The sequence below is a fragment of the Mesoplodon bidens genome (assembly GCF_964165515.1).
Source record: "Mesoplodon bidens genome assembly, chromosome: 18".
Taxonomy (NCBI): domain Eukaryota; kingdom Metazoa; phylum Chordata; class Mammalia; order Artiodactyla; family Ziphiidae; genus Mesoplodon; species Mesoplodon bidens.
In genome coordinates this window covers 54,648,147-54,663,060 of record NC_138175.1, presented here as the reverse complement: position 1 = coordinate 54,663,060, position 14,914 = coordinate 54,648,147, and the positions used below count along the sequence as shown (strand labels likewise).

At 57.6% G+C, this 14,914-nt stretch overlaps 1 protein-coding gene across 3 annotated transcripts in view; it reads left to right on the top strand.

Moving 5' to 3' along the window:
• The window catches only part of SHANK1 (SH3 and multiple ankyrin repeat domains 1), a 51,053-nt gene extending 36,875 nt beyond the window's left edge, over positions 1 to 14,178 (top strand). For all 3 annotated transcript variants that reach the window (XM_081215964.1, XM_081215965.1, XM_081215963.1), the window contains 3 exons: positions 6,408 to 6,504; positions 8,180 to 11,258; positions 13,224 to 14,178. In XM_081215964.1, the coding sequence (XP_081072090.1) occupies positions 6,408 to 6,504; positions 8,180 to 11,258; positions 13,224 to 13,941 (3,894 nt within the window). In that variant the 3' untranslated portion in view covers positions 13,942 to 14,178. The remainder of the gene's footprint in view (positions 1 to 6,407; positions 6,505 to 8,179; positions 11,259 to 13,223) is intronic.
• The last annotated feature ends 736 nt before the right edge of the window (positions 14,179 to 14,914 follow it).

The following is a 14,914-nucleotide window of genomic DNA, read 5'->3' as shown; positions in this document are numbered from 1 at the left end:
GTGGTTTCTCTTGTTGCGGAGCACGGGCTCTAGGCTCGCAGGCTTCAGTAGTTGTGGCACGTGGGCTCAGTAGCTGTGGCTTGCGGGCTCTAGAGCGCAGGCTCAGTAGTTGTGGCGCACGGGCTTAGTTGCTCCGCGGCATGTGGGATCTTCCCGGGCCAGGGCTCAAACCTGCGTCCCCTGCATTGGCAGGCGGATTCTTAACCACTGCGCCATCAGGGAAGCCCCCTAGTACTTTTACAAGAGCCAAAAATGCAGGTGGCAAATTTCGTATCGATACTCCTAGAATTTCTCCCAGATTTAGAGGCAGAGGGTGCTTGGCCACTTCTCAGGGCTCGGCAGAGGGCCCTGCATGCAGGAGCCCTCACTTCACACCCGTCCTTGGCTTTGCGAGGAATTTGAAATCTCTGGGCCTATTAGGGTCATCTTCCACGCCCACCTCCCCCCAGGGTCAGTGTAAGGATTAAAAGTCCATAGGTAAGGGGGAGGGATAAATTCAGAGTTTGGGATTAACAGATACACACTACTGTATATAAAATAGATAAACAACAAGGACCTACTGTATAGCATAGGGAACTATATTCAATATCTTGTAATGACCTATGATATAAAAGAACCAGAAAAACTGAACAACTGAATCACTTTGCTGTACACCTTAAACTAACACAACATTGTAAATCATCTATACTCCGATATATATATAAAAAAAGTACTGTCCAAAAAAAAAAAGTACATGGGCAGTAGAGCTAGGCAAACCTGCCTTCAAAGCCTGACCACCTCTAACTTACTATGTCGCTTGGCCCACGCTTTTTAATTTCTCTGTGCCTCAGTTTCCTGTTCTGTAACAGGGGTAAAGCCAATCTTGCTGGTTCTTAGGAGAACTGAATGAGATCAGCTTCTAGCACAGAGGCTCTCAAGGGATGGTGAGCCTCCCCGTGCCATAAAAGAACAAACTGGAGACCCTACGGTGACCCCCGCATGCGCCCCAGAGACCCCCACAACAACATTCCAGGCTCGGTACGGAGTCTCTACTAACAGATTAGGGCCAGTCCTGTTTTCATTTATTCAACAAATGCATGGAGTACCCACCAAGTGCCAGGTTGCCAGGGTGCCAGCCCCTCCATGCATGAACCTTCATTACAGGACAGACAAGATCCTGGCTCCAAAGACACCCCCAGGTGGGCCCAGACACTGGCCAATAATATAACCAGCTGCCCGCCTGCCCCCCATCTCCTAGAAATGAAACACGTGAGGGCTTCATGGGGCCGCCCTTTCCTCTGGATCCTGGAGGCCAGTGGTCATTTCCCCTTTTCTTCTCCCTCCTGGGGTCTGTCCCTGGGCCTCCCCCAAGCCCTCCCTCTCATGTTGAGGGCTCTCTCTGCCCCCATCTCTGCCCCCCCTCCCACCAGTCACCCTGATCTTTCTCAACCTCTGAGTCAACACAGGGACCCCTCTGTGACTTTCCTGCATCTCCGTGCCTCTCTTAGTGGGTGGTCTTGTTCTCCTCTGGGTCTCCATCTCCCATCTGTTTCGGCTTCTCTCCCCTCTTCACTCTCCCTCTTGGACTCCGCTGCACCTAAACCAAGGGGGGGGGCAAGCGGGCAGTGTGGAAGCCCAGTGTGGCCCCCAGGCTCCTTTAACGGGCCTGCACCACCGTGGACAGAGCAAAAGATTGTGCAAGACGCCACTGTTTAAAAACTTAAGGATGGAGAGATTTCAACCCTCCCTGAAAAACACACCTCTGCGTAAAACCTAAGGGGGGCTGGGAGGACCCACTGCCCCAGCAGTGAGGGTGCGGACCCCAGGCAGGTCCGCTGTAGGTCGAGGCCCCTCTTGGGCTCTGTGTCCTCCTAGGGCTCTGCAGTTCATCTGTCTGACCTCCCCTCTGCGTGGCTTTGGTTTTCTTGGCTACTGTCTGTTACCTGGTGACTGACCGCCCTGGGGTGGGGGGGGTGTCCCCTGATCCCCACCTCCCACATCTTGGCCTGGGTGCTCTGGGTTCTGGTTTCAGCCTTTCTCTGGACTCAGTTTCTCCCTCTGGTTATTTTTACCATATCATCTTAGTTGCATCCTCGGCCTCTTCCCCTCCCGGGGCATGTCTGGACCTCCTGGCTGCATGTCTTTCCCTCCTAGGGTAGCTCTGGCCCTCTCCATGGCAGAATCTCTCAGGACTGCCTTTTTCTCCCTGCCTTGCTGGGTCCCACTTTCTTCCCATGGCTGTCTCACGTCCCCTCCTGTCTCTCCCCGACACCTCTGTCTCCCCACCTCTGCCTCTGTCTCCCCACCTCTGTCTTTGTCTTGCTCTGTCTCTCCATCTGTCTCCCCCTCCGATCTCTTCCCCCTCACCCCTTTCAGGGGCTGGCTCCCTAACGCGAATTTCCCAGCCTCTAGCCTGTGCACAGCACCAGGGCACACTCTGCCATGGAGGCACCAGACCCACAGCGACCCACGAGGTGGCACAGGAGTAGGGTGGGACCTCTGGTCAACTCGCTGGGGAGGAGTCTGCCCGGCAGTCGGTGACGTCACACGCACCTGGCAGGCTCTGATTGGCTGCCCCCTCTGCGCGGGAGAGACGGCTCCCCGTTTGTTGAGGGAGGTCAGCCTGTCTCACCTTGCGTCCGTCCACCCCTCAGGCAGTCACTCCTAGCCTCCTCAGATGCTATTATGGCTCCTGTCAGTCAGACATCTCCTCTGCCGCTATGACCCCTCTTGTGCCAAGCTAACCCATTATTTGATCCCTCTTTTTCCACTTGGAAGGTCTTCTGCCAGTGTGCCAATCGGACGCCTCTCCCTTGAGTCTGGACCCTCTTCAGCTGGGGGAACCCTTCCTCTATCACTCTATTCTGTCCCCTCCCCGTCACTCTGACCCCTCCCCTGTCACTGTGATCCTTCCCCATCGCGCTCTCAAAGGAACGGGACTAGGGTTACGTCATCGGGGTGCTCCCCCCATTTTGTCAAGGTGTCCTTCATTCTACAAATATTTATTGAGCAACTACTATGTACTGGACCTGCTGCTCGGCCCTGGGAGTATAGGAGGGAACCAGCCAAACAAAGTTACCTCCTTTAGAGAATTGACCCTGGCGGGGGAGTGGGGGTATTTTGCGGAATTGGGTTCTGCTGTATATAAGAGAAACCCCCAGATAGCAGTGGCTTGAACAAACAAATGCTTATATCTCTGTCGTCTTGAACAAGTCTGGAGTAGGGAGTCTGAGGCAGGTGTGGTAGCCTCCATGGTCTTGAAGATCTAGAATTCTTCTCACCCTAGCCACAAAGTCACCTCATAGTCCAAGAGGCTGCTGGAGCTCCAGCTATTGCACCAGCATTCCAGGTAGCAGGAACAAGGAAGAGTGAAAAGGCAGAAGTGCAAAGGAGGGCACATTGTTGCTTCTTGGGTTACCTCTGATGAGACTTCCCAGAAGTAACACACAACACTTCCACTTACGCATCTGGGCCGGCCTTCGTCCCATGACCACACCTAGCCACAAGGGAGGCTGGGAAATGTAGTCTCTCAATAGGTGCCAAATAAGATTGGGGTTTTCTTATCAAAGAAGAAGAGTAGAATGGGTATTGGGTAGGCTACATGCCCAGGGAGACAGTCAATAAACAAGTAAGCAAATAATTATAATAACTCTAACCGAGGATAGGTGGAGGAAATTATGACGCAGAGTAATAGAAGGAAGGCTTTCCAGGGAGGAGACATCTGAAGCTACCAGCTCCCATCCAGTGTCACCCTGCTACCACCTGTCTGATGTCATCTCCCACCCCTCAGCCCTTGGCTCACCCACTCCAGACACACTGGCTTCCTAACTATTCCTTGAACACAGCAGGCTCACTCCCACCTCAGGACCTTTGCACTTGCTGCTCCTTCTGCCTGGAAAACTCTTCCCCTGGATACATCCCTGGCTCCTTCCTTCAGGAGTTTGCTCAGGTTGTATCCTCTCAGCGGGGTCTTCTTGACTGCCTTATTTTAAATTATAGTCTCCCTCTCCTGTCGCTTACCTCCGTCTGACCCACGTCGTATTTTACTAATTTATTTTGTTTATAGTCTACCTGCCCTTCATGTGGGCAGGGACTTTTGTCTGTTTTGTATACGGCTGCATCTGCAGCATCTAGAACAGTCCCTGGCATAAATCAAGTGCTCCACAAATATCTGTGGAATGAATGAATGAATGATGCAAACACAGAAATAGTCCCAGTCCAAGGTGAGGGCAGTGAGAGGGGTAGCACAGGTGCATTCTATGATGGGCTAGAGCATCACTGTCCGGTAGAGCTCTCTGTGATGATGGAGACGCTCTCCATCTGCACTGTCCAATATGGCAGCCACCAGCCATGAGTGACAATTGAACACTTGAAATGCGGCCAGTGTGACAGAGGAAGGGAATTTTCAAATTCAGCTTATTTAAATTTATTCAAATTAATTGAAATGTACATCTGAATGGCTAGTGGCCACTGGATTCGGAAGTGCAGGGCTAGAGGAAGGGGGTGGCCAGGCCAGGGTGGGGGCCAGGATGACAAGGAGTTTTCCCTTAGTAGAGAGTGGGGAAGGGATTTTCCAGGCAGAGGGAACAGCGGATGCTGAGGCTCTGAGGTGAGAAACAGCACAGGGAATTCAGAGAACTGGGAGTGGTTACAGCAGGGGGACAGGAGGGGGCGTGGTGGGGAGGTGAGGGCAGTTAGGGTCACACCCCAAAAGTGGGGACCCCATCCAAAGAGGCCTTCCTTTCTATGAACTTCTGGTCTCAAAGACGGAGAAGGAAGACACATGGGGCCACCTGGCGGAAGCAGGGGAGTCGGGGCCCCGGAGTGCCTGACGTTGGCTTGTTCATTTGACACAAGCTTATAGAACATCAGGCCTGTTTGGGGACTGGGGACCTAGCAGTGAACCAGACTGATAAAGTCACTACCCTCAGGAAGGTTGCATTATGAGTTCTGTGGGCCTTTGGCACTTTTGCCTTCATGAGCCCCTCCCTCCTAAAAAAAAAAAAAGTTAAAAATCAATATTTTATGACTGTGTTGACGCAAAGCTGAATATTATCCAGGCTGAATTATAATTATTTTTCCTTCCTATTTGAAAAGAAATTAAAACATTTCCCCTAAAAGTATCGTGGGCCCTTGACCCTGTACCCATGGTGCCTGGGATAATGTCTGGTGCCTTCAGGGAGCTGACGTTCTCACCAGGAAGACAGACAGACAGTAAGCAAGAAGTGAGAGAAGTGTCATGAAGAAAACAGGACAGGGAAATGCAGTAGGCAGTGACTGGGAGGGATATTTGAGCAGAGGACATAAAGATGGAAAGGAATCTGTGATGATTGGGAGGAAACCATTGCAGAGAGAAGATCCAGGACTTGTAAGTGTCCTAAATCAGGGATGAACCTTGCGGCACTGCAGGAGCAAGAAAAGGTGGGCGTGGTGGGACCAGGGTGGGAGATATAGGCAAGGGCTAGATCATACACGGTGTCTTAATCACCATGATTCTTAATCTAAAATCAGAGCCTGAGATAAGGATGCTTGAGACAACGATTTCCTAAGGGGGAACCTGTAAGGGCATGGTTGAGACAGGATGGGCTACAGAGAAAGTCAGCAACCCTGGTCCCCACTGGAGTTTGCCTTCAGCCTGATCCCTTGGGGAGCTCGGGAGTGTGAATTGCAGGATGGAGAGAATCCCTCCTTAGACCTCCCTGTCAGTTGGCTGCAGGCTGCTCCCAGAAGTGGGGGCACGTTAACAGCTTGGGCACGTCAACTCCTTTGGAGGGGGAATGATTTTTCAGAGCAAGGGGCAGCCAAGTGTTGCAGGCAGGTGACACTCACAGTGGCTGGGGATGGGCACAGCATCCTGGCTGAGGAGATCTGCGTGGGCACAGGCAGTGTCTACCACAGGGGGCTTTGAAGACCAGACTTGGAAACTTGGATCCCTTCCTAACTGATGTGAGATGCTACTGTAGGATTTTAAGCAGGGCAATAGCATGACCAGAATTGCTTTTAGAAAGATCCCTCTGACTCTTCCGTGGAAAGCAGACCAGGAATGGGTGGCAGGACAGGGGTGGCAGCCAGGAGACAAGGAAAAGGCTCCTGCTGTCATCCAGGCAGGCAATGGTGGTAACTTGGACCTGGGCAGTGACAGCAGGGGTGGAGGAAAGTGCCCAGGTTAGTGATGGGCTTGGGGCGCAGAGCAGACAGGCTCCGGTGATAATCTGACTTTTCCTCCTCTCTCTCTCCCCGCTGCTGCTGTCAGGACTCAGAAACCTTTCCCTACCCCAGAATTCCCTTCCGTCTCCTTCACACACCTCTCCCTTCCTGCAGAGGCTGGGGAAGGAATGGATGGCTGTGTGGGGAATCCATGGATTTTCATGCCCTGAGACTGATTTTTCTCTGCTCTCTATTCTCTCTCCTCCTCTGCCACCCCAAAGTCGAGCTTTGATCCCCACCACCGCTCCCAGCCAAGTTATGAACGTCCTTCCTACCTGCCTCCAGGACCTGGACTCATGCTCCGGCAAAAGTCTATTGGTATGTCACCTGCAAGGGTGGGTGTAAGGGATGCCAGTGGGGAAAGGGGAGGCTGGGAGGGTGACAGTTTACGGGGAAAACAAGGGAGCCTGGGAATGTTCTTTTCTCCTTCCATATGTGACCATCAAGTTGGGCAAAGAGCTCAGGCTTTGTTGCTGGGCAAACCTGGGTTTGAATCCTGGCTCTTGTCCATCCTGGCTGTGTGACCAGGGCAGGCAGCCTAGGGCTCTGCATCTAGAAAATGGGGACATCATTGCCCCTGCCTGGATGCAGTTAAGTCGAAACCACCACAGACCCTGGTTCATTCTCTCTTATACCAGACTCCATTCATTCATTCATTCATTCATTCTACAAATGTTTATTGAGCACTACCAATATGCCAGGCTAAACTGCTGGGGATTTGTCGGGGAACAAAACAGACTAAAGGGTCCTGCCCCCATGGAGCTTACCTTCTAGCTGGGGAAGACAGACAACAGATTATAAGGATAAGAGATAAGAAAATGATATAGTATGTTAGCTGTGTTAAGTGCTATGGAAAAAAATAGAAAAAGAGTAGAGTGAGAGATGTCAGGAGTGCTGGGGGGCAGGTTTGAGCTGAAACTTGGAGATGAAGTGGGGAGCCATGGGGCTATCTGGAAGTAAGGCATTCCACACAGCAGGAACAGCCAGTGCAAAGGTCCTGAGGTAGGTAGGACTGAGCTGCCATTTGCTAAGAGAGCAGCTTGGGAAGATCGTGGGGAGGAGATCAGGAGCTCAATTTGGGGCCCGCTTAGTTTGAGATGCCAGTGAGACATCCAAGTGGATGCAGCATTTGCATATAGAAGCCCGGAGCTCAGGGGTAAGCATTGGGTCCGAGACAAGCATGGGAGTCTTCAGCAGGGAAGCAGTGAACGAAGCCATGACACTGGTTGAGATAGTCAGTGGAGAGCGAGTAGTCAGAGGGGAAAAGGGAATCAGGGACTGAGCCCTGGCAGTTGATAAGTAGGCAAAAGATTCCACTCCTCCAGTTCCCTCCAAGTTGTTTTGCTGTTTGGATCTAGCTTTTCCCCAGCTTCAGTGTCCACAGTCCACCAGTGTGTGTCATTTGCCTAATGTCAGTTACCTATACATCTACCTGACATTGCTTACCTATGAATTGGCTCCCTCTTTTAAATATTAGCCTCATCCTCAGCAGTGCTATCTGTGAAATCATAGATTTGATGTGCTAATTACATTTCTTTTCTGCATGTACATGAAAAGAAATCTGTAAGTATACCCAGAAACACCGTATCTCTTCCTGGCTCAAGCCATTTTTGCTCATCCCAAGCGACCGCCAGCATATACCGTGCCTTTGGGCGAATTAGAAAAGGCGCCCCCTCCTGGCCCGGGAAGGAAGTTCAGCTGAATTCCGCCCCCCCCAACACACACACACGCACACACGCACACACGCACACACCACACCTCTCTTGCTCCCTCTGCCGTTTGCTGTTGTGCAGTGCACAACGTGTATTACTGTATCAAGCGGATTTGGATTTGTCACATCTGGGTAAGCTCTAGACTAACCCATGTTCTTCTTAACATCTACTGGGTGTCATTATTATTATCATTGTAATATTGAAGTTCTGTGGGACAGGGGAACAGAGAGGCCACCCCTTGCCATCCCAACCCTGCTTCTGGATCCTCTGTGTCTTCCCAGGGGCTACAGAAGATGAGAGACCCTACCTAGCACCCCCAGCCATGAAGTTCAGCCGCAGCCTGTCTGTGCCTGGTTCGGAGGACATCCCGCCGCCGCCCACCACGTCCCCACCAGAGCCCCCCTACAGCACACCTCCAGCCCCCTCTTCCTCCGGCCGCCTCACTCCCTCTCCCCGGGGAGCGCCCTTCAACCCCGGCTCAGGTGTCCCCCACCCCGCCTCGTCACCGTCGTCCTTCGATGGGCCCTGCCCTCCTGACAGCCGTGTAGGGAGCCGTGAGAAGAGCTTGTACCACGGCGGGGCCCTGCCGCCTGCGCACCACCCGCCGCCCCTCCACCAGCCGCACGCTCCGCTCCCCCAGCCACACCACCACCACGCCCACCCGCCGCATCCCCCGGAGATGGAGACAGGCGGCTCCCCCGATGACCCCCCACCACGACTGGCTCTGGGGCCCCAGCCCAGCCTGCGAGGCTGGCGGGGCGGCGGGCCCAGCCCGACCCCGGGGGCCCTGTCCCCGTCGCACCACGGCAGCGGGGGCGGGGTTAGCGGCGCCTCCCAGGCCCCGGCCCTGCGCTACTTCCAGCTGCCTCCCCGGGCGGCCAGCGCGGCCATGTACGTGCCGGCCCGTTCGGGCCGCGGGCGCAAGGGCCCGCTCGTCAAGCAGACCAAAGTCGAAGGCGAGCCCCAGAAGGGCGGCGGCCTCCCGCCCACGCCCTCGCCCACGTCTCCGGCGTCCCCGCAGCCGCCGCCGGCCGCGGCCGCCCCGTCGGAAAAGAACTCCATCCCCATCCCCACCATCATCATCAAGGCTCCATCCACCAGTAGCAGCGGCCGCAGCAGCCAGGGCAGCAGCACCGAGGCGGAGCCCCCGACCCAGCCCGAGACCGCGGGCGGCGGCGGCGGCTCCTCCGCGCCGAGCCCCGCCCCGGCCATGTCGCCAGTGCCGCCGCCCCCCTCGCCCGTGCCCGCCCCCGCCTCTCCCAGCGGCCCGGCCACCCTCGATTTCACCAGCCAGTTCGGAGCGGCCCTGGTCGGGGCGGCTCGGAGAGAAGGCGGCTGGCAGAACGAAGCCCGCCGGCGGTCTACGCTCTTCCTCTCCACCGACACGGGGGACGAGGATGGCGGCGAGAGCTCGCTGGGCCCGGGCGCGACCCCGGGCCCCCGGCTGCGCCACTCCAAATCCATCGATGAAGGCATGTTTTCGGCCGAGCCCTACCTCCGGCTGGAGTCCGCAGGCGCCGGGAGTGGCGGCGGCTACGGGGGCTACGGAGCCGGCAGCCGAGCCTACGGGAGCAGCGGAGGCAGCAGCGCCTTCACCAGCTTCCTGCCGCCGCGGCCCCTGGTCCACCCGCTGACCGGCAAGGCCCTGGACCCAGCCTCCCCGCTCGGGCTGGCCCTGGCCGCCCGAGAGCGGGCGCTGAAGGAGTCCGCGGAGGGCGGTGGGGCCCCCCAGCCCCCTCCGAGGCCCCCGTCGCCCCGCTACGAGGCTCCGCCGCCCACGCCGCACCACCACTCGCCCCACGCCCACCACGAGCCCGTGTTGCGTCTCTGGGGAGCCCCCCCGCCGGACCCGGCCCGCCGGGAGCTGGGCTACCGGGCCGGGCTGGGCAGCCAGGAGAAGTCCCTTCCGGCCAGCCCGCCAGCTGCCCGACGCTCCCTGCTGCACCGCCTGCCCCCCACCGCTCCCGGGGTCGGGCCCCTCCTGCTGCAGCTGGGGCCCGAGCCCCCCGCCCCGCACCCCGGGGTGAGCAAGGCCTGGAGGTCCGCAGCCCCGGAGGAGCCCGAGCGGCTGCCCCTCCACGTGCGGTTCCTCGAGAACTGCCAGCCCCGGGCCAGTGGGGCGGGGGGAAGGGGGCCCCCCTCGGAGGACGGGCCGGGGATCCCGCCGCCCAGCCCACGCCGGTCCGTGCCCCCCTCGCCGACCTCCCCGCGGGGCAGTGACGAGAACGGGCTCCCCCTGCTGGTCCTCCCGCCCCCCGCCCCCTCGGTGGACGTGGAAGACGGCGAATTTCTCTTTGTGGAACCGCTGCCCCCGCCCCTGGAGTTCTCCAACAGCTTTGAGAAGCCCGAGTCGCCCCTCACGCCGGGGCCTCCCCACCCGCTGCCGGACCCACCCACCGCGGCCAGCCCAGCGCCCCCTGCGCCGCCCCCTGCCGTGGCCGCCGCCCCTCCCACGCTGGACTCCACCGCATCCAGCCTGACTTCCTATGACAGCGAGGTGGCCACGCTGACCCAGGCGGGCCCCGCAGCTGCTGGGGACGCGCCTCCGCCGGGCCCAGCAGCCCCAGCCGCCCCGCCTCCCCCTGCCCCACAGCCTGGCCCAGACCCTCCAGCTGGCACAGATTCTGGTATCGAGGAGGTGGACAGTCGGAGCAGCAGTGACCACCCGCTGGAGACCATCAGCAGCGCGTCCACGCTGAGCAGCCTGTCTGCCGAAGGCGGGGCTGGGGGCGGGGTGGCCAGTGTGGCCAGTGGGCCGGAGCTTCTGGACACGTATGTGGCCTACCTGGACGGCCAGGCCTTCGGGGGCAGCGGTCCTCCTGGCCCACCATACCCACCGCAGCTCATGACTCCCTCTAAGCTCCGGGGCCGGGCGCTTGGGGCCAGTGGAGGCCTGCGGCCTGGCCCCGGTGGGGGACTCCGAGACCCTGTCACTCCCACCAGCCCCACCGTCTCGGTGACGGGGGCTGGAACCGATGGGCTGCTGGCCCTGAGTGGTTGCTCAGGACCTTCAACAGCAGGTGTGGCCGGCGGTCCAGGGGCTGTAGAGCCAGAAGGCCCACCGGTGCCCTTGCCACCCGCCTCCTCCCTGCCTCGGAAGCTGCTGCCCTGGGAGGAGGGCCCGGGTCCACCGCCACCACCCCTGCCTGGGCCCTTAGCCCAGCCTCAGGCCTCAGCCTTGGCCACAGTAAAAGCCAGCATCATCAGTGAACTCAGCTCCAAGCTTCAGCAGTTTGGGGGCTCCTCGGCAGCTGGTGGCGCTCTGCCCTGGGCCCGGGGAGGCGGCGGGGGAAGCGGGGACGGCCACCACGGGGGAGCCAGCTACGTCCCAGAGAGGACTTCCTCCCTGCAGCGGCAGAGGTGAGCCGGGGGGCTGGAGGTTGGCAGTGGAGGCCAGAGGGGCTGGCTGAGGGTAGCGGAGACCGTCTTCCACATAGCTGTGTCCCTTTAGGGTCCCAGGTGGTAGAAAGGAAACAGAAGCTGGGCTGGCTTGGAGAAGTTTGCCCTCAAAGAAGCATGCTTTCCCAGCCACTTTAAATTTCCCTTTATCTCAGTAGCTTCTGTGGTCTCCTCCCGTCACCATGACAACCCACATTCCATGATGAACAAAAAGGGTGATCAACAAAGGAGATTGGAGCACAACTTGCCCGATGTCTGTTTCCTTGGTGGGTTGTCAGTTCTGACAATCCCTGGAATCTTCAAGTCGCTTGAGCCCCGTGTTGGTCAAGACAAGATGCTTTAGGGCACGGTCGGTGGTTACAAGTGTGCTTCTGGAGCCAGGCTTTTTTGGATCCTGGTTCCAGCCCCGCACTTTCTAACTGGGTGACCTTAGGCAAAGGAATCCACCTCTCTGTAGAAGAGGGACAGCATAGAACCCTTCTAAAAGGGTTTTGAGGCCATTGTTGTACCATGAGATGGGGGAGGGGAGGGGTCTCTTACAAAAGCCCAGCAAGTATAGATGGAGAAGTCCCGGAAGATGCAGAAGCTTTCTAAAGCAGCTAGCGAGTTGGAACTGCCACAGAGTTCAAGCTCATTCAAGACCTTCTAACCTTAGGGAAAGTAGAGAATCACATTCCTGATTCAGACACACAGAGCGAGTGGGGAGAGGTTTTTTTTTCAATCCTCTTGTTCTTCTTCAAAGCTCACTCTAATGTTCCTCGAGGGTTTGATATCCACACGGTGATATTCTGAGGTGGTTTTTGAGGTCTTTGAGATCTTAAGGCATCTCACTGATGATTCTTAAGTCTTCTGGGGAGAGGAAAGGACGCGTAATTTAGTTAACAGATCCACCAATAATTGATTTGCCATCTGTTCTGTGCCGGGTGCCCTTCAGGGTGAGAGGGACCCCACAATGGACAAAACAAGCAAAGCATTTCCCTCATAGACCTCACAGCCTAATGAGGCAGAGGTGGGGGCCAGGCAATAAACAAAATCATTGTCATCATCCTAGGGAAAAAAATGCAATAACGCGATGGTTAGAGAAAGTCTCTCAAATTAACAGGCGAGCTGAGCAGAGACTGGAGGAGGGAAGGAAGCAAATCGTTTGGCTCCCTGGGGGAAGAGAGAGCTAGGTAGAGGGAACTGTTCAAAGGCCCTGAGGCAGGGACTGTTCTGGAGGGAGCTAAAGGGATGAGGGGAACCTTTTCCTCCCCTTGTTTCTTCTCTCTTTCATCTCCCTCTCCTCACCTCTCTCCCTCTCTCTCTCTCTCTCTGTCCCCTGTCCCCTTCCATCTCTCTCCCTTGAATGCTCATCCTTTTTGTTCCTCTCTCACTGTCTCCCTGTCTTCCACTCTGCTGTGACTGGCCATACCCGGAAAGGCAGTATAGGGTAGTGGTTGAGAGCTCAGACTTTGGTGCCATATAACCGGGCTCTGCCACTTCCTGGCTGTGTGTCCTTAGGCAAGTTACTTAACCTCTCTGTGCTGCTGATAATAATAGTAACCTGCATCAGGGCTGTCACGGGGTTTCCATCGAGATGGCGATATGTAAAAGCACTTAGAACAATGCCTGGCACACGTGAGCATCAGTAAGTGGTGGTGATGATTATTATTATCACTTAATGTCTCTTTTTCTTTCATCTCTCTTGACTGTCACCCTCTCCCTGTCCTCTCATTTTTCTCTCCCTTCATTTTCTGTCCTCACATCCATCTTACCCCTCGCTTGCTCCTTCGATCTCTCCCCATCTCTCTCCTCCGACTCTCTATCCCTGCCCCATGTCTCTTTTCCTCTCCCTGTATCTTGACCTCTGCCTCTTTCTCACCCGCTTTTGCCCCCCCACCCCCCGCAACCCTTCTCCTCCACCCCTGCCCCGTTGTCACATTCCAGACTCTCTGAAGACTCCCAGCCCTCGCTTCTCTCCAAACCTGTCAGCAGCCTGTTTCAGAACTGGTCCAAAGCACCTCTGCCGCCACTCCCCACAGGAGGCGGGGGCTCCGCTTCGGCCGCTGCAGCCCCGGGGGCCACCTCGCCATCGGCCTCCTCCTCCTCCACGTCCGCCCGCCACCTCCAGGGCGTGGAGTTCGAGATGCGGCCACCTTTGCTCCGCCGGGCCCCTAGCCCGTCACTGCTGCCCGCCTCGGAGCACAAGGTCAGCCCTGCACCCCGGCCCTCCTCCCTACCCATTCTGCCTTCTGGACCCCTCTACCCGGGCCTCTTTGACATCCGCGGCTCCCCCACCGGAGGGGCAGGAGGCTCGGCTGACCCCTTCGCCCCTGTCTTTGTGCCACCGCACCCCGGGATGTCCGGGGGTCTCGGCGGGGCCTTGTCAGGGGCTTCCCGCTCCCTCTCACCGACCCGCCTGCTTTCCCTGCCCCCGGACAAGCCGTTCAGCGCTAAACCTCTGGGGTTCTGGACCAAGTTCGACGTGGCTGATTGGCTTGAGTGGCTGGGCTTGGCTGAGCACCGAGCCCGGTTCCTGGACCACGAGATCGATGGCTCCCACCTGCCCGCCTTGACCAAGGAGGACTACGTCGATCTGGGGGTGACCAGGGTGGGCCACCGCATGAACATCGACCGGGCTCTCAAATTTTTCCTGGAGAGGTGATGGCTGGCCCGGACGGACCAGCCCGTCCACGGAACCCTTGAGCCTGCTGGCCTCTTGACCTCTGAACCCTGACCTTCATTCTCTCCCCGGGCCAGGGACTCTGCTAAAACTGCACCCTGACTCTTGTCTCCCAAGGCCGGAGGTCACCAGGTGGCCTGATCTGGCCAGACATTGGCACCTCACAGGAGGGGGCAGCTGACACAAGACTGTGTGTGTGTGTGTGAAGCGGGGAGTGGAGTGGTGGGGGGGGGGAAGAAATCACAGAGGGGGATGAAGAAGGAGGGAAGGGTCGATTCTGGGGAGGAGGGGACCGACAGAGCCATAGAGGGTCAGCCCTGAGCCTCACCGGATGGGGGCCGTCCCCCAGGCCGCAGGGGAAGGCGATGCCCTCAGATTCCACCACCTGCCACCCTCTAACAACCCTCCCCCCCTCTCCAGGCCCCTCGGCTCTCCCCACCCTCCCCTCTCCCCAGCACACACAGCAGCCCCCCAGCCCTTTGCACGCTCCTTTGCACGCCTGCTCACCTCTCTCCCCTCCCTGGGCTACAATTTTGCACAAATTCGCCCTCTCACTGTCTTGCACACTGCGCCTTCACTTCCGGCTTGCGAGGCCCCCTCAGCTCTCCAGCTCACACTCAGTTTCCCTGGCACACCATGCGTCTCTTTCCCCCACGCTCCACACTCCGTGCTCTGTCAGACTCTTGCTTGCACACGCTTCCTCCGGGGCGCCCTCCCTTCCACCCCTCACTCCCGAAAAATCTCTGGGCCCTTGCTGCAGACACACTTGGGACACCCTTCCCCTCACCTTCTCACAGACTGTGCGCCTCTCCCGACACTCTCACCTCCATTCTCTTGAAGCACTTTCCCCTCTTATTCTTGCACCCCCGCATTCTCACTCTACTCACCCCTCCCTCCCAGGGACACTGACGCCCCTCCTTGCCCCTCCCCCTCCCCCACTGTTGCTTGCACCCTT